This window comes from Danio rerio, chromosome 8 (genome assembly GCF_052040795.2).
Source record: "Danio rerio strain M-AB ecotype USA chromosome 8, GRCz13ab, whole genome shotgun sequence".
Classification (NCBI taxonomy): Eukaryota; Metazoa; Chordata; class Actinopteri; order Cypriniformes; family Danionidae; genus Danio; species Danio rerio.
The window spans coordinates 30,820,513-30,839,860 of record NC_141028.1 but is presented as its reverse complement, the minus strand read 5'-3'; the positions used below and the strand labels follow the sequence as shown (position 1 = coordinate 30,839,860).

The window sequence follows — 19,348 nt, the reverse complement described above, 5'->3', positions numbered from 1 at the left end:
GGATTTGTAATTCCCAGCATGCTCTGCACAAGATTATATGAGGACAGTAAGGGCTTGTCCAGATGCTTACACCTGAGGTCATGACCAGTTGATAGTGTATGATGAAGTAAGTTTGCATAACTGTTCCAGGTTTGAAAATGACAATAATTTCCCTACCGCACACTGTATCCATGTTGCTGCAATTCACTTTCCTTTGATGAGAACTGATAACTCCCCTACACCCTAGTAACAAAGTTTTTAAAAATATTTATTCCTAATCTACAATCATATTAATTAAAAAAAAAAAAAAGCATAAAAATTGGAAAGCAATACAACTCTGCTATCATATTTACCACCACCAAGCAGGCACAGGACATAAACATGACGTCAGATTGACATTTTATGTCATGGGACGCTGCATGATGTCAAAACCCAACGTCAGGCCGACGTCAGTGTCCAATGTCAGTACATGGATAAAAAAGATATAGATAAGAATCTCCTGTTAATGTTACATTTTTTGATATTAGGCAAGTTTCATATACACAAGTGTAAATGGTTGGAGAGGAAGCCTAACGTCTTCCATTTCAAGGCTGATTAAAAATTTATTTTGAAACTCTTAAAAGACTTTCAAGCCGTAAAGCGACCAGAACTATGAATATTCTTTAAAAGCTAATCTCCTCTTCTCTATGGTAAATGTTATGTATACCCGCTCTTATACTTTAATTGTTTTGTTTTTCTTCTTTCTCTCCTTCTTTTTTCTTTTGTTACTTTGTTATTTTGTAGTACTTGTTTTGCATTTGATTGAAAAATGTTCAGCAAATACAATAAAATGTTTTTTTTTAAGTTCAACATCGGACAAACATTGCATTTTGGTTACTTTCTAACGCAACCTAAAAACATCAAAATATCAACGTCTAATGATTTTAGGTTGAAATTGTGTGGACGTTACTATGACGTCTATCAGATGTTGGATTTTGGTTGCCATACCTGAGGAATAAATGTCAGTATTTGACATCAGTATGAAATTGGTTAGATTGGAATTGATTGGAATTGGAAAGATGTTGGCTTGACGTTGGATTCTGGTAACTTTCCAACACAACCTATCAACAAAATATCAACGTTATTTCACGTCATCAAAATAACATTGTCCTTAGACACTGCTGACTTAAATCTACCCTATAACGTCTTATGATGTTGTGTGTCTGCTGGGAAGATGACACAGATACACTTCTGAAGTGGCTTTTAAATGTCTTTACACAGTTTGTGTAATGCTGCTTGGTGGTGCCATAACTGCATTTACATACATAGAGCATCCAGCCAGAATTCATACCAGGTCTAGAGAATATGATCATATCACCCCAATTTTATCCTCCTTACACTGGCTGCCTGTTAAGTTTCATATTGAATTTAAAATATTACTTCTCACCTATAAAGCTTTAAATAATCTAGCTCCTATTTATCTAACCAACCTTCTGTCTCGGTAAAATCCAACTCACTCTTTAAGATCTCAAAACTCAGGGCTTCTAGTAGTACCTGACTGGATAGCAAAGTCGAGTAAAGGAGGTCGAGCCTTCTCCTTTATGGCTCCTACACTCTGGAATAGCCTTCCTGATAACATCCGAGGCTCAGACACACTCTCTCAGTTCAAAACTAGATTAAAGACCTATCTGTTTAGTAAAGCATACACTCAATGCATCACCTAGCGGGTTCCACACAGGCTTCTGCATCTTGCTTATATACACTATGAACAGCAGCTACGCTAATTATTCTCTTTTTTTCTCCATTTCCACCTGGGAATACTCAACCTGAGGTCCTCAGATTATGCAGAGTCACTGATTGGATCCTAGACCTGCGACGAGATGATCCCAAGGTGTCCATATCCAGGACCAGGCCGTATCCTGAGCTGCTGCTGCGCTGCTGCTCATGGGGGAGTGGAGAGCATGAGACTGATTCCAGTGACACTCCAGGGATAGACGAGTCTTCTCTGAGGCCAGCTTTCAGCCTCCACTGCTGAGACTGCAGCTCTGCACAAGACTTTTGGCCTGCGGAGAAATTAAAATGGTCGTGCCAAACTGAGTCTGGTTCTCTCAAGTTTTTTTTTTTCACTGTCCTATTGGTAAAGTTTTTTTTCCCTCTCCGCTGTTGCCACTGGCTTGCATGGTTCAGAATCTGTAGAGCTACGCATCAATGAATTTGCTCTTCAGTGTTTGGACTCTCAGTAACGATTTCAAACCACACTGAACTGAGCTAAACTGAACTGAACTTAAGCACTAAAAACTGAACCACCCTGATCCAGTTACTATGACCATTTATGTGAAGCTGCTTAGCCACAATCTACATTGTAAAAGCGCTAAACAAATAAACCTGAATTGAATTGACAAAAATACAAATAATTCATCATGAACAGTAAATTTCAAGATTTGTGTAAGAAATACTGTACATACAAGTTGTGTTAATTGTAAAATGTTGCACAATATATCAGTGCAGAAATGAGTATGTGTTTTGTCAAACATTTGTAGCTTCTATTTAACCCACAAATAAATGTACATCATTCTATGAGTTTATTTTGACAAGTAGACTTTGTGCATGTTTGACGGCAAATACAGGAAATGCATCATGGAACCAGAAAATGTGAAAATAGGAAAAGCCCCATTTTCTGTAAAAAGGGGTGTTATGCTTTACATTTGAAAGAATTTCTGTTAAGCTGACATGGTTATTTTGCTGAGGTGTTTTTTTCTTTTTCTTTTAACGATGAATTAAAATTGTTTACCATGTAGTTACAATGCCTGTTGAGAATCATTTAGCATGTCATGAAGCTATCAAATGAAAATGGCTAAGATTTATTCTGTTACCATGGAAATCATACAAATATTATTTTTATGCAGTGCATCTCAAACAGTTTGTTGGTTGAAATAACATTATTTTAATTACCAGCAGAACAATGATTATTGTTAACAGTACTATTTAAAGAATATTGACATATTGTTGATGCTTTGGTTTCTATTCTCATTACATCTCCCTCTTTTGTTTTATCTTTCTCCTTTGTGATTTGTATTTTGGGCATTAATATAATTTGTAATATCCCAGCTTTCAATTATTTATTTATTAGTTTTTTTATGTTATGCACCATTGTTGTGACAAAACTAATAAAATACACTATGAGGGAAAAGAATAATGTTTTAGAGTTCTATAAAAATGTCATAGATGCAGAACAGTCTGTGTGAAATCTGGCTGAAGTGTTCTTTTAATGCCAGACACGAATGGGGTTTCTTTCAGCACAAGGTCTTTTGAGATTTTTCTCTCAGCTGTGTCCACTTTCTGAATTATTTGAGGTCTAAAATCTTTTTTTTTTACTCTTCTGAACGAAGTAAACATGAAATTCAACGTTTTGTTGCTTTTTCAGATGCAGCTCGGTGGAACTAATTAATTTTCTGAATCAGATTTGTTGTCACAGGTCTACCAAAACAGGATAATCAATGTGGAAAAACAATTGGACTGTGAAAATTACACAGGCTCATGGAGCCAGAACAAATGTTGGTTTGCTAAATATCTAAATAGATGTGTGATTTCTGCTTAGCCATAAACCAAAAAGTGTAGGCGAATGCTAAGTCAAAAAGGTAAATATTCCTTAAAGAGTACATATCCACCAAGGAACCTTTCGTGCACGTCCATAATGGCGTGAATTCAAGGCAAAATCTTGAATTTGCTGCCATCTTTTGGCCAATAAATGACTCATAAAACGTATTAAAATTGGGAACATGCTATTTAACACGTGTGTTTTTATGAAGAAATGCGCTTCTAATGCCAGTTACTCTAAAATTTACGGTATGTTTCCGGATGCCTGACCTTGTTTTGATCTGCGGGTTGTCTTCACATTCCAGTAGGTCGGAAAAAATAACTGGGTCAAATTAATTAACCCAAACACAACAGTGGGTTATTTTAACCTTTGAGTTGCTCATTTAACACGACATACACGTAAGGTATAGCTTATTGTATATGGGTTAATATTTAAAGATTAATCATATCCTGTAAAATAAAGAACAATTGTTAAAAACACACAGTTTATTTAAAAACATCAAAAATGTGAAAATGTATGTGAAAAGGTGATAAATAAAAGACCAGGTAAGACTTAGGTGGATTACCAGGGTTTAAAGCTTTAAGAAATGACCTCCACTGATGTGGAAGCAAGTGGAACAGAAAGCGGTCAGGCATCAGTTTTAAAATATTCGTTCATCCTCTTAGCACATCTCAAAAAGTGCTTGTTTCATGTGCAGAGATATCAAGCTGGAACAAAATCAATTCCAATCAATTTGTTTGTGGAGATGTACCAGATTTCTTTTTTTTTTCTTTTTTTCTTTTTTTTGGCCACACAATTATAGGCATAAATGTAAAACCCAATGGCTTTATAGTGTGTAACACATATACACATGTATTTCACGCTACATAGAATCAAACACACAAAGTTATTAACCCTAATACTGGTCAGTTGCTGCATTAATATGTATACAAATAATTTATGATTCTAGATATCAGCAGCACCTGACAAACTGCACCTAAATTGCAATATAAAAATAAATATATGTGAAATATTTTGCTTTCAACACTGATAAGAAATTAATAAAATAAAAAAGTTAATTGTTTACTGTGTGTAAAAATGAATTACTACCTAACATTCATCTCAGTTCGTCACATAAAGGTAAAGTACCATGCGGTGATATTCCAAATAGTACACATCACTTTTATGAATATGGCTTACAGATGCGGCCCCTGTTTAGTTGACATTCTTCCTATACAGTTTACAGTTTTGGAATAATACAGTATATACAGTACTGCAATTAAATAAATAGACATCTTTTTTAGAAATCTGTTGAATGCACTTAATATAAAGCAGACAAAGTATTAATTTCTAAATCAGAGAAACAGGCTCTCACAATAAATGTTTGATGGACTGACAAATATTAATCAACATTATGATTCATCACTAAACAATCTGTCGTTTGTTACTCGTCATGGCAGAATGTAGGAAGGTGATGTTAATGTTTGGCCTTAGGTCATCTTTTAAGTTCACAGAGCTTCTTAAAAACCTGAGAACAGAAACATCTAATTACATTCACAAGCATATGAATTGCTTTTCACAATAAATGCTTTCAAAATCAACATTACTGTACCATTAGAATGTCAATGCTTTTGTCAAGAGCTCTGGCATTGAAATTGTTTGTGTAAAATTCTGATTCAGTAAATCAACTACTTAGAGTCGAAATACCTACCCATATGAACACAGCAGAGAGGACAAGTTTACTCACAGCCACTCCTATACAACCGCAAATTATTAAGTGGTGCTCTGAATTTTCATCCACCTGAGAAACTGGAAAGGTAATGTTTGACCATGATTCATTAATAAACTTGGTGGTGGAATCAAACGTGGTGGGTGTAGATGCACAATCTAAAGAGGCAGAAGAATATTATTATTTGAGGGGAAAATATCTTGAACAATGCATACAAATGATTAAAAGACCTACAGTAAGTAAACTAAAAAGCAACTTGCTGGAAACCTGTTTTGTGTATGTCTGTTTATGGTTGACAAAAATTCACAATATAATTGCAAACATCAATCAAATTGAAAAGTCAGGGCGGAATATAAATCTGCATGTTGTCACAATTGTTTTATTAGTAATACCTGGGATATTCAGTCGAATGTCCTTCTGACAGTTCATTTCTCCAACTTTGGCTCTTATGAAACACTTGTAGGTCCCAGAGTCTGCAGGAGCAACTTTCCTTAAGACCAAAGATGCATTTTTGTCCAGGGACACTGAATTGTTGTGGTTTTCGTTTTGAATGACTTTTTCCGACTTTATGAGGATTATCATCGTAGATTTGTCACTGCTGTTATTGTGTAACTTTGGTGGGAAACAAAAGAGAAAAAGGAAATGATGTATCTAGTGATGAATATAACATTTGTAGCACTAAAAAGGCTAAGAGAGAATTGTGATTCAAGGCAATTCATGTTTTCCTAACTTTTAAAGTTTACTCTATAAAGTCAACTGTATATTGAAAAACTTAAATTGTTACAAAAATCTAAAATAAATTAATGCTTCTTGAATAATTAAAGGGTGAAAAACGCTTGGTTGTAACATGTTCAAGTAATTTATTTTAAAAAGTTGACACAATATCAGATTTTAACAGTTTACATTTAATTACTTATCGTTTATTTAGCACACACACACCATGATCAGGTTCATTTCATTATTATAATTCTTTAAACTAAATATACTGTAAGTATGTATACTTTCAGTATGTAACTCTCAGATAATATGCACTCTATGAATATAGGCAATATATTTTGATGCATTTTAAACAAAACAGCTTTATTAAACAGACATGTTTATTAAACTATTATATTAGTGTCCATAAAATTGAAATTAAAAGACAATACAATTAAATTCAAGCAAAATATTGCAAAAAAAAAAAATTACAACCTACAAAATTTCAACTAAATTTTTACATTTTTTTGTTTCTCTTGATTTTTCCTCTTTTTTAAATTTGTATTTAAGATTTGTTTAATAACATATAAATTTAGGTGTACTAGTTTTTAGACTGTTATCGTAAGTTATTTTGTTAGATAATCTCCAGATTTGGCTTCAGTTATGACTAATGTAATGTATATGCACAAAACTAATATTGTATAGCTTCCTATTAAAAATATTAATTTAAAAGACAGATTTTGTGATTAGACTTATATATGCTAAACATTGTACTTCTACTAACTAAAAGGTTTAAGAATATTTGGCTTATACTTTCACTCAAATATATATATTTAAAATATAATTAGCTTGTAGTCAAGTAAACTTGAGTAGCCTATTCAATATTTTTTTACATCATTTTGCATATTTTCTGTTAAACTTCACAAGTTTATATAACAAGTCAGCTTTGAGGTGACATAATTCACAAGCATACTTGCATTAACAATTTACAGAAAGTAGGATTTAAAGTAGGGGTGACCAATCTTTTTCTTATGAAGGGCCAAAAACCAAGTATCATTGAGAGCTGTGCGCCAAAGGTAAATATACCAAACTATATTGCATTAAAGTTGCCATGGGTAGTTTCCTAATTTATTTAATAATATTTCAAAATGAATAGATACACTGTAAAAAATTTCCAGGTTTTCACAACAAGTTACTGTAATTTTTCACAGTAAATTACATTAGTATCCCTTCACAGTATTTAACTGAAAAATTCACAGTAATATGTTGTATTCATAATTTTATTGTGAAATTACGGCAGGTAGCATGATTACAGCAAATTACTGTGAAAAGGGCTATATCTTTTGCACGTTAGTTATAGAAATTCAAACCTTTTTTAATTCAACGTAGAAATTAATACAAATGAACTTTTAACAGATAATAACAGAATGTTATAGCCCCCAAAACGATTTGGTTACCAACATCTTTTTGGTTGTACTGCACCTTTATTTAATTTTATACAGTTAACATAGAATAGGAAATAATATTTAATGAACAACTGTGTGCTTAGCCAAAACATAATAAACTGGAAAAAAAAGTAATTAATTAATGAAACCAAAGACTGTTAAACAGCCAACAATTATTTTAATGTCAGGGTAAATGTCTGCTTTAGACGGTTTCATGAGTATTGGGCACCTGTCATCGCCTGGAGGTCACTAATCTCAGAATTAAATATATTTATATATATATATATATATATATATATATATATATATATATATATATATATATATATATATATATATATATATATATATATATAAATTATTATTATTTTTTTATCTATATAAATAAACCACAGATTAGAGTTTTAAACAACTACATTGTAGCATGAAAAACAGTTAAAACTTCATTTTCGGACGCAAATAGAGCCATCGAAGACGGGGCAATTGTCCCAATGTCTAGCCTGAAGACAGGCGCCTCTCGGCGGATACATGAGTAATGAGCGCCGTTACCGCCTGGAGGTCATAGATCTCCGCTACCGGCAAAACACACTTAAAATGACACACAATCTTTACTAACAATCCACAGATTTGAGTTTTGAAGAACTACATTCTCGCATGAAAAAGTGTTAAAACTTTATTTCATTACATATTACAAGCAATATTTATAATATTATGTGCCTTCTCATCCACCATTACAGCTTGATGCAGCTTGGTGCAAAATGAATCCTGGGAGTAAAAAAATAATAATTCTCAATACACTCCAAACGAACTTTATTCTTATTGTTAAAATCAGAGATATGTAATATTTTGAATGGCGAAGAAAATAATTAACTTTATATTTCACTCAATATATTACTTTTGCACTGCTTCGGTTCAGGACTCGTGTGACATTGAATCAGATTCAGATATTTTATCAGACGTGTTCATGAGCTCTTAGTCATCAACAAGCAATTCGTGTACAAGCAGTACACGAATCAAGCAATATGATGAAATATTAATGAATTATATGTTTGCGTCTTACAATATTATACAAAACGGAATCGTTTTCAGGGGAATTCGACTCTTTACTGTTCACTTAAAGGAGCCGAATTCGACTCTTTACTGTTCACTTAAAGGAGCCGATTCATTTAACAGAACTGACTCGACTCGACCGCAAACAAGCGCCATCACCACAGACAACGCCGTCGTCTCTTCACCCAACGGATTCATCCTCGGTAAGTGTTAAAATATGACTTTTGTCCGTTAAATGATTGTTGTATGTGTATTTCTGTATAGTGCATGTCATTTAACAGGAATTTACCGAGTACTTCAGTTGTACTCGAACGTACAGGGTTTAAGCGCGCCTTTTTTTAAAACAAAAAATTAACGACGCCAGATGGTGATTGTAGTGTTTTCTGAGGTATTAGCATAACGTTAACGTTAGTTCCTGAAAAAAGAAAGGGAATTTTCTTTAATTAACTTCTTGTTAACTGCATTTTCTGTTTCAGTACAAGACTGAAGTAAAGGTGAAATGACTAAAGTTAAGGTAAGCTCTGACCTTCACTTAAGTTAACGTTACGGTTAACGTTAGTCACCATCATGTAACGTTACGTTAATTTTGTTCACTGTAACGTTAACGTTAAGTTAGTTAAATAAACTAAACTCATTATGAAACAAGTCTTAACTGTTTTATTAAATTAGGCTTATAATACAATTCAGTTGTATTCTTTTAAACTAACACTAACACAGTACATATTGTATATTTCTCACTGGTGTTAATGCAGTGCTAACATTTAACTGTTACTAATGAGAACTAATTGTATATTGTCACTAACTGTAGATTTTATTTTTTGGTGTTCAGGTGTACCTGATAATAGCTGAAGTGTGAGGTGAGTGTAAATTCTGAGCACACAAATATAACCTAAATTCATTATCACAATCTAAACCTATATATAGAGAGAGAGAGAGAGAGAGAGAGTATGTGTGTGTATGTGTGTGCGTGTGTTAGATTGAGTCTTATTCTACTCTTATTATATTCATATTTTTTTGCAGCCACAGCCATTGATGTTGAAACACTGATGCTACCAATCACCCCTCACTTGATTATTAAAGGTAATGTTGATGCCTTCCTCATTTTTATTAGATTTTTTAATGTCAGGTTTTTCACAGATTTGTTGTGAGCAGTTTCTTGTACAAACTCTTTTTCTTCTTCCAGAAGTTCCACCAGTACCTCCAGTAGTAGTAAATATTAGACAAAGATTTTTTTAAACTATAGTTTTTATTTTTATTAGCAATTTTACTGGGCATGTGTGTTTGTTTGCTTGGTTTTTAATAGGCAGAGCATGGAATGTCAACTTTGTTTCTACAAACAAATTTAATTATTCACAAACACCTCTAATTTAGTTCTTTTTTCCCCCTTTTAGTCTTATTCCTTGGACTCGGAGGGTCGAGTGGTCATGGGACCTCACCTGGATTTCACAACAGACTTTGGATCTGGTCTGAAACTGAAGTATGCTGAAGATGCCTTTTGCACTCTGGAATTTACGGTAATGTCTACAATAAATATTGTAACTGAGGGCTTGTTTTGGGGGGGGTTAAACAAGGAATGTATAGGCTAATACTTTCTAATGTGCTAATGTATAGCGCAAGTCATGACTCCCCTTGTCCCCTTGTTATAAAGGGCTGTGTTGCAGACACAATTTGTTTGTCTGTGCTGGAGACCGGAGGGGGAGCTGTCTTTAAAAGGATGGGGCTCTTATATCATATGTGAAGTTACCTATTCAGGTGAGTGGATTACATGCAAGTCATTGCAAATGCATAAATAATTGGAAATTTTTACTGGGCAGCACAAATTAAGTGAAACTCAAAAAACGTTGAAAAATATTTGGAATATTTGCAAAAAACTTGATTGAAATGAATACAACACAAGTGCTGTATCACTTCAATCAAGTTTTTTTAGCAAAATATTCCTAATATTTAAATCATGAAAAATTAGCTTGATGCAAGAAACATCCTGCTAGTATTCAAGAGCAAGTACTGTGATGCATGTGTTAACTTTGCAATAAGTGTGAACCCAGCATTAGATTATAGTCCGTAAACAGAAGGTGTAAATCAAATCAACTGTTTTAAAATGCTCTGCCTAGGTCATTAAAACCACTATTTGTTGTTGGACTGTTCTTTATTTTGTGTTTGTGATGGAAATGTTTTTCAGATGTTTTTGTTTAAATGATTGCAGTTTGACTGAGCTACAGTATTGTCAGCATGTTCAAACTGAGCTAACAGTAATTTTGCTCTCTAGTGCAGCAGTAGTGTCCCAGTAGTGTTGTATGAAGCTAACTGTTTGTCTGCCCTTTTGCTTATAGGTGCTTTTTGGGCACCAGTTTGGAGATGGAAGACAGACGAAGTCAAAGAAGCAGAGAAGACACATCAACCAGCAAGTGTGTAAAATTATCAGGAAAAAGATTGACCTTGAATAGACGACTGCCTAATTTAGCAAGAAGTTTTTTCTCTTTCTCTCATGTGTGTATGTATGTATATATATATATATATATATATATATATATATATATATATATATATATATATATATATATATATATATATATATATAATGAGAGAGAGAGAGAGCGCACTCTGAAGCACTGCTTTTTATATGTATGCTACATATGATGTCAGATTTTTTTATTAATATGTTCTTATAGTATTTTTTGAGGCTTCACCTTCACCTTTTGAAAGTTTTCTGAAATGTTTACACAGATGTCATTAAGCTGTTAAATAAATCTGTAAAATGTATGTGTGTTTGTTTTTATTTTGATTTTAGAGTCTTTTCAGATCACCCAAAAATGAAGATTCTGTCGTCATTTACGCATCCTCAGGTTGTTTGGACACAAAGAGGAATATTTGATATTTTTATTCCTGTGTTTAACAAAAAAAAAACATTTTTAACAGAGCTGGAACAACCTGAGGGTGAGTAAATCAAGATAAAATTTTCATTTTTGTGTGACCTAAAATTGCTTTGAAATTTTACAGCACCAAACTGTTAAATTACAGTAATCCGGGATATAACTGTAACTTTACAGTTAAATCAGGTATTTAAACTGCAACCTACTGCTAAATCACAGTAATCGTTTTGCAAATTCACAGTAAAATATAGTTAATTCTATAAGATAATACTGTGAAATTACAGTAACAGACTTTATTATCTACTGTAAAGTTACAATATATGGTTGTAATTTCACAATAATTTAATGTGACAAAACCACAGTAAATTACTGTGAACTACCTCACAATAATTTACTGTGAATTTACATAAGTAATTTACTGTGAAAGTAATGCAATTATTAGCCAGTAATTTACTGTGAATTTAAGGTCAAATTTTTTACAGTGTAATATTACTTTAAATTGTGTTATCTAAAGCAGTATAACTTTTTAAATTATAACTTATTGCAATAATATAAAACATAAACAATCACATTTATAACACAGTGGAGTTCAATGCTGAATACAATGGTCAAACAGAATCTGTCTTTGACTTGATTTGGTCTCCAAAGTCTCTGCATTGTCGGGTGACAGTATGCACATTTAAACAAAATCTGATTAATTTACACCATTTAATTGAAGTGTTTAATTTTAGTTAGCTTTTAACAATAAAACAAACAAACAAACAAACAAACAAAGAGTTACATTAAATTTGATTTGACAATCTCTAAAACCATCCCCATCATTCTTCTCTCAACTTTGGCCCACGAGTCCTAGTTTGGGCATCTTTGATTTAAATAGTACTTTCATAAACTAGTATTGCAATTAACTAGTAAATTATCCCTATACCTATTCATTTACTTGTAGAAAAATTGCAAAAAGAAAATTGTAATTGGTGTACTCAGCCAGTGTTTAGCTTATCGCATGCTCAAAGTATACTTTTATTAACAATGCATACAAGTGAATTACTAGTAAACTAAAAATATTGTTGATAAAATCTTAAAATATTTTTCTTCATCTATGAAAAATGTAGTTGCGAAATAGGAGTCAAGTGCAACGGATGTAAAAGGAAATGCATGCGTGTCAGTACTTTTATTTAACGGGGGCTAGGAAAGCGTGTTGCAAAACTAGCAGTTAAAAACCCAGTGCTCAAGTGTTGTTATATTTTTTCTTTCTTCTTTTTTTCCTTCTCACCTCTGCACGCCTTGTCTTTTTAACCACAAACTGCATTCAATGTGTGCAAAAAATGACAAGCAAACACAAACTTAAATATGCATACTTTTTTACTCAAACCACACTCAAAAATGTCTGCTGTTTGTTCAAACTACTTATTAAAATGAGCTGAAACAGCAGAATTCCCGAGGATTTTTGGGGACAACTTGTTAATGTTCAATCCACTAAAAAATGTAAAAACTAATAAGCTAAATTAATTCCTTCATGTTGTACTAACACAAATCATTTGTGTGGAACCCTTTTTTTTACAGTGCACACTATCAGAGTTATAATTTTTTTTTAAAAGTAAGACATTTATGTATTTAAATTAATTTAAAGTATTTATGTCTCTTATTAATATACTATATCAGACATTTAAACTTTTACCATATGTTTCATTTAATTCTCAAAAATATATTCAAAACTAACATCAAGTATACTTCACTTTTACAGAAAAGATTATGAGATTATACAGAGAGTCCCCTACACTTAAAAACAATGTTTACAGTTTGTTCAAACTACTTTAAATTGAGCTGAAGCAACACAATTATTGAGGTTTTGGGGGACAACTTAACTATTTTATGTTCAATAACCTTAAATTTGTGAAAGAAAAAATTATAAATTAACTTAATTAGTTCATGTCGTCGTAACACAAATCAATTTTGTGAAACCCAGCATTTTTTACAGTGTAATAAATATATTTTTTCTAAATATTTCTATTCATTTAATATTTTCTAAATATTTAAAACAGTTTTAATAACTGCTTTATAATTGTACATGTTCAAGTTTACATAGTAAAATATCAAGTTCAGGCTTAAATGGCTAGGAGAAATAGTTATGTATATACATAGTAATAATATACAGAAATAGTAATAATATACATACTATATGTATATTATTAAATTAACTTAAATAGAATATACAATTACAAGCATAAACTAAACTGTTTAGTAAACTATTATTGTATTAGAATTTAGTCACAAGGAGTATTGAAATAGCGCATTCACTTAAAAATAGTAGTTAATATTAATATACCTACTTTATTTCAGTATAATAATATAATAACTTACTTATGATTCTTAGCAATTACCCAAAGAAGCAGTCTTGACAGGGAATACACACAAGCGACTTGTGTACTTATGTGAACTAGGGATAGGGATGTGCAATTCTGAAATAAATAAATAAATAAATAGAGGGTAACCACAATGGAACTATGGTTTTATAATTGTAATTTCATGTGCATTTTCCAACTTCAATAATATTTACACCCAACAGCAATGGTAAAATCATCGTGTGGTATTAAACTTCCCATTTAGAATTTTTGCTTTCTTTTTGTTTCTTTTTGTTGCGCGTTTTGATTTCTCTTTGAGAGGCTGTGTGAACTTCGCCTCAGCAGCGTAACATTATACTACTTTCATTATATACAGTAGCTATAATAAAAGCAGAATGACACTTGTGCTTTGGTGATTTCCAAGCTGTTTTTGGTCATAGATGTTGCAGGTTAATGAAAGCCTCCTGTTTAGCCCTGGATGACCCCAGCCCAATTTAAACCAGGATCCACATGTAGAAATTAACTCACATCTATGGATTGAGTAATTTATTAGTTTTTACAAATTTAGGTGTGTTGAACATAAAGTATTTATAAATTATTATAAATATTTATTAATCAAAAATATATAAAAGTTGTCCCAAAAAAATCAAGAATTGTGTTGTTTCAGTTCATTTTAAATAATTAGTTTGAACAATCAGCAAACGTCTCTGTTATGAGTGCATGGTGTTTCAATATCTTCTCCTATCATCCATTCTTGGTTCTGTCACAGCACAGCACACGGTGAATTTATAAATACTTTCATACAGCGCTTTGAGTTACTGAAAATTAATTACAGTACATACTCAATATAATGATTTGGGATCATTGATAATTATGATAAGATCTCACACAGCATATGAGGTGTTTATCAAATCAGTGTAAGATCTTTGAGGATGTCCGTATAATGTAAATAGGATGCATTTACCTGTGGTCATTTTTGATTTCACACATACTGTACAAGTATGGACATGTCTCACCTTGTACCACGTGACTGAGGTATATTTCTGACACTTCTCTAGGGCAAAACAGGGTAAAACAATGTCCTCATTGCAATCAGCGGTGAAATCTTTGCCAACTACTATACCAAGGGTCAGGGCTAAAAAAAGAAACATTAAACACAATGAAAGCATTAAAATAACTCTTTAAAAACACTGAAAAAGTGACTTGGTGCTTGAATGGTTGGTTATTGGGTTATTGGATTTATTTAATTTATATAATCATTTTACTCCAAATGGTTAAATTATGGTTGATTTTACCATAGTGTAACTACAATAACCGCTTTTGGGATTTAATTGGATTAAAATAATGTTTGTTTTTTCATGTATGCTGGATTTAATGCGTTGACCTAAATTTTGATGTTTTGCTTTCAACTATCAGCAACCCTTATACCCAGTAACACTTTATAGTAGAGTTGTATTAATGCTATAATAATGCTATGATGTAACATGGACAATGAGCAAATCATTTATTACAGTATTTGTTAGATAATTACATAACATTTATGTATTATATAACATTAATCAATGGTAATGAAGGTAGCTCATGTTATATCACATATTAACTAATATAAAACACAACTTTGGATTTTATTAATGCAATTTTTTTAGTAATAGTTGGACTGTGAATAATAGCTAAATGATGTACATGTATTGATAATTCTTAATTCATGTTAGTAGATACATTGACTAATGAAACCTTAATGTTTAAAGTGACAGAAATCTTACTCACCTAGCACTATTAGGCAAATCATCATCGTTCTAGTGAATTGATTTAGATCCTCTTAAACTTTGCTGCTTCCCACACGTTTACGCAACACTTACAAAAGGCGTGGATTTGACAGTAGGCATGTTTTTGCCGACAATTAACTTAAGCTTATGGATCATGTTGCAAATCTATTAAGCATGTAAAAAAAAACTCTAATCAGATTTGTTTTTCAAAGAAGCTGACGACTCCACAATTCCCCTCATATAAACACATTTGCATATGTTGTTTTATTATTGTGCAAATCCGCGGTGGTTTTCGTTTAATTTAAATATACAAAATAAACCTAATGTTTTGCACTTGTTTCTAATCTAAAGCAACAGTCTCCGAAACCAACACCAGTCGGTACTATACATATGCAGTGTGTAGAGGTGTCTGTTTGCATCGTTTGAACCAATCGAGATTTGCCGAGACGTGAAACCTCACACTGTGGTTGGGTCGCTGAAATCATGACCGCCTTCTGTTCTTTTCCTCTCTCTCTCTCTCTCTGATTGGCTGATTTCCCTGTCATTGCTGTAATACTTATCCAAACGATGCCTATAAACTTTCTGCTGCTGGTTCACCACAAAGATCTTAACATGTTTTGTGTTATGTACACCATTTCTCTTGACATAAAGTAATATTGTGCATGGACAATTCTTAGAGTTAAACAGAAATCTTATTATTTATTATTATTACTTATCTGTTATTTTAGACGAATCAGCAAATTTGATTTTGTATAAAAACTTTATGTAAAAACGACTATTCCCTAGTAATTTTCAGATTATAAAAGCCATTACCACTGGTGTTCATGAGAAGTCATGTGACCTTCGGTATTCAGAGAACAGAAACTTTGAGGGGAAACTTGTTTGGAATGCTTGTTTTGTAGCTTTATTTTGTGGGGAGAAAAGGCTTGTCTGCTAACTTTTTGATTCTGGACATCTAAATAATTAAAAAATACTTCATAATGTTTATCTTAATTATATTTTAGCAGCAATTATTGATGAAAACTATTCATTTTGTTAAGATCACACATAGACGTTTTTTTAACATGATTATAAAAAACTTTAAACCTTTTTAATGTTTTTTTTTTTATAATTGATTTGTATGTCAAGATACAAGTAAAAAATAAAGTTAATTGAATAGTGCTCTAGGGTATATATATATATATATATATATATATATATATATATATATATATATATATATATATATATATATATATATATATATATGTATATGTATATACGTCTTACATACTGTCATTGTTGAGGTCTAATCTATATTAAAGCTAAATAGTTTTTGTTTGTATATCTGAAATGAAAACTGTAAACTTCAAAATCATATTTTCTTTTTATTTTATTATTTGGGTGTCTTGTTAGAATTTGACATATTCTGTTGTTGTCTCTAAAAATAAAAAAAAGAAATAAAAAACTAGTCTTGGAAGGAAGCCATCCATGAAGCTATCAGAAATCACGCACTCGTTCACTAATGTTTATTGCAATTTCTTTTTGAACAAACAGAATCATGTTAATATATTATTGGAACTTTTTTGAGTATTAGCTAAAAAATACATTTTTCACATTTAATTGTAATGCAGGGTAAACTTAACATACATCTTACTATAAGCTAGAGAAAGTCTTTTTGACATCAAATAATGCATACAATTTCACAAGTCTTTTCTTGTTTTTTACAGTTGCTTTCAGAGTAAAAAACATGATAACAACAGCACAAGCCCAAACAGTGCATGGAACTATAAGGACTTTAAAATCATAATTGGCATGCAGAGCATCTACCTGGCCAACTGCATGCACATGAGGCTTTATGCAACCTAAAAAAAACAAACACACATATGCGCGCACACACACACACACACACACACACACACACACACACACACACAATATTAATTTGTCACATTTATCATTCATAATCAAAACACAATCTGTGAAAATGAAACAAAAGACATTAATGGGATTTTTTTTTGTCTTTGGTAGCTACATCTCCTTTACTGTAATTTGCTCCATTATGAAGTACAGTAAACTAAATTTACAACTTAGTAAAATTGACAGCTATATAAAACTTTTTAAAATTGTAATTAACTGTGATGAATGTGTACACTTTAAAATATATTTCAAACTATTCAAACTATTATTAAAATGAGCTGAAACAACAAAATTCTTGAGATTTCATTGAGACAACTTATTTTTTAATGTTCAATCCACATAAATTTGTTAAAAGTGTTAACTTAATTGATTTGTGTTGGGTCAACATGAAGGAACTATGTGGAACTCTGCATTTTTATACAGTGTATTGAATACTTTGAACAAACTAATAACATGAGTAAATTTATATTTTCTCACCTTCAGAATACTCAATATTTACTTCCTGAATATAATGACCCAGTGGAGGCCATAATGTGCATCTATAGGTGCCACAGTCGTTTTGTGTCACAGCAGGAATAAGCAAAGAGTTGTCCTCTCCAATTTCATAGGAATGAGCGGCAAACTTATAGAGTGTGGTGGTGTTTTTCATCAAATTCTTTGAAACAAGTCCAGTCAGCACATCAGAAGCTCCTTCAACCTGTCAAATAAATTGACCTTTTAACCCACGCAGGAAACATTCCTTTATGTGTTATGCAATTAACTATTGGATTAACAGCTGGAGCATTTTAAATTGTTTGGTACAAACCTTGTACCAATTGATTCTCCTATACTTCACACCTTTCTCTGTATTAGCTCGACATGGTATTTTAATCCATCCTTTCTCCTCTATCGATATTGACAGGTGAACCAGAACATGGACTAGGGGAAAGACATTTTAAAAAGATATATCTGAGGTTACACTTTATGTCGAATAAAAACACGCTAAAATGAAAGCAAATGGTAGACATAAGCGGAAGGTAAACAATGTGTCCTGTTACACGAATGTCTTATATGCAACAAATTAAATGCAAACAAAATATGCAGATGCATGTACGAATAAATGCATTTTATACTTACACATTAAAAAGTAAGTATAGTGCATGATCAAAGCGTTGTTACGTGCACTTTCTTTCTTGCTTTCAAAACGAAACCGAAAGAAAGACTCGATGATCAACGGCCGATTCTACTTCCTCCTCCTCCTGTTCTTAACTTCATCGCACTTTAATATTACTTAAAGTTTTTTTTTCACTTGCTAACAAACTTTTCAAATCTGTAGTCACTTTTTCAAAACGCTTAACACAATAGCACAACATCGGCCCGTTGTGAGCATAACATTAACATTATTTTCACACAATATTTAGTCAACACATTTCTAAAATATTAGCAATTCTTTTACAAAACTTTCCTCATATCAAAACTTGTATTTTGTTTATTCCAAGTGTTTAAAAGCAGCATGACAGACAAAAAAAACCTACTGTTTCAAACTCTAAATGTAAGATGAAGCAACAGTTTTATAGACCATTTTAAGGGATGTAAACAAAAACAATGGTCCCAATGTATTTCCTGTTTCACATTTTTGATTTCTATACCTTCCGAGAATCAAAAAAGAACCACATATTTATAAATATTGTAATTAAAGCTGTTTTAACATTATGTTACAGTTATGGAATAGTTTGATAACAAGCAGGAACTGTTGATGGGCCAATGACATTTCCACATTGAAATGGTCTGTTTTGACAACAGCATCAGATTATTATTTTTTTTTAATTACTCAGAATTTACACTTTTTCTGTGTGGAGGAGGCTTAAAACTCCTTTCCTTTTTTATATTGAACTAAAAGCAAATACCTGATTGTTATATAAATGTTGTAGCACTAAAAGTGTTTTTATATTTTTTGGCTGTAATCATAGGGGCACCATTTTACATTTACAAACAGTAGCACATATCACATTATCTGTATATCTGTGCTATATAGAATAG

The 19,348-nt window shown here is 31.9% G+C and overlaps 2 protein-coding genes and 1 long non-coding RNA gene across 5 annotated transcripts in view; 1 reads left to right on the top strand and 2 right to left on the bottom strand.

The window, feature by feature from the left end:
* Window positions 1-758: 758 nt before the first annotated feature.
* The window catches only part of tcf15 (transcription factor 15), a 51,167-nt gene continuing 32,577 nt past the window's right edge, over window positions 759-19,348 (bottom strand). The window contains exon 3 of the transcript XR_015496809.1: window positions 759-2,021. The gene's annotated coding sequence lies outside the window, so the exon portion shown is untranslated. The remainder of the gene's footprint in view (window positions 2,022-19,348) is intronic.
* LOC147835666 (uncharacterized) lies at window positions 4,024-18,586 on the bottom strand. 2 transcript variants are annotated; one of them, XR_015498062.1, is made up of 8 exons: window positions 18,446-18,586; window positions 18,135-18,247; window positions 17,807-18,026; window positions 17,240-17,274; window positions 14,681-14,799; window positions 5,657-5,876; window positions 5,247-5,422; window positions 4,024-5,063 (listed from the first exon to the last, which is right to left on the bottom strand). XR_015498062.1 is itself a non-coding variant. In XM_087264853.1 (5 exons), the coding sequence occupies exons 1-5, from the start codon at window positions 15,454-15,456 to the stop codon at window positions 5,031-5,033; spliced, it is 573 nt and encodes a 190-aa protein (XP_087120979.1). In that variant the 5' UTR covers window positions 15,457-15,895; the 3' UTR covers window positions 4,024-5,030. The 2 variants fall into 2 exon arrangements, 1 of the variants encoding a protein (XP_087120979.1); XM_087264853.1 differs by lacking the exons at window positions 17,240-17,274; window positions 17,807-18,026; window positions 18,135-18,247; window positions 18,446-18,586 and adding an exon at window positions 15,432-15,895.
* On the top strand, window positions 8,583-10,917 carry LOC137490333 (uncharacterized). 2 transcript variants are annotated; one of them, XR_015498063.1, is made up of 7 exons: window positions 8,583-8,658; window positions 8,932-8,969; window positions 9,285-9,312; window positions 9,476-9,535; window positions 9,847-9,969; window positions 10,104-10,207; window positions 10,786-10,917. It is a non-coding gene; the product is annotated as an uncharacterized LOC137490333 (long non-coding RNA). The 2 variants fall into 2 exon arrangements; XR_015498064.1 differs by lacking the exon at window positions 8,583-8,658 and adding an exon at window positions 8,802-8,843.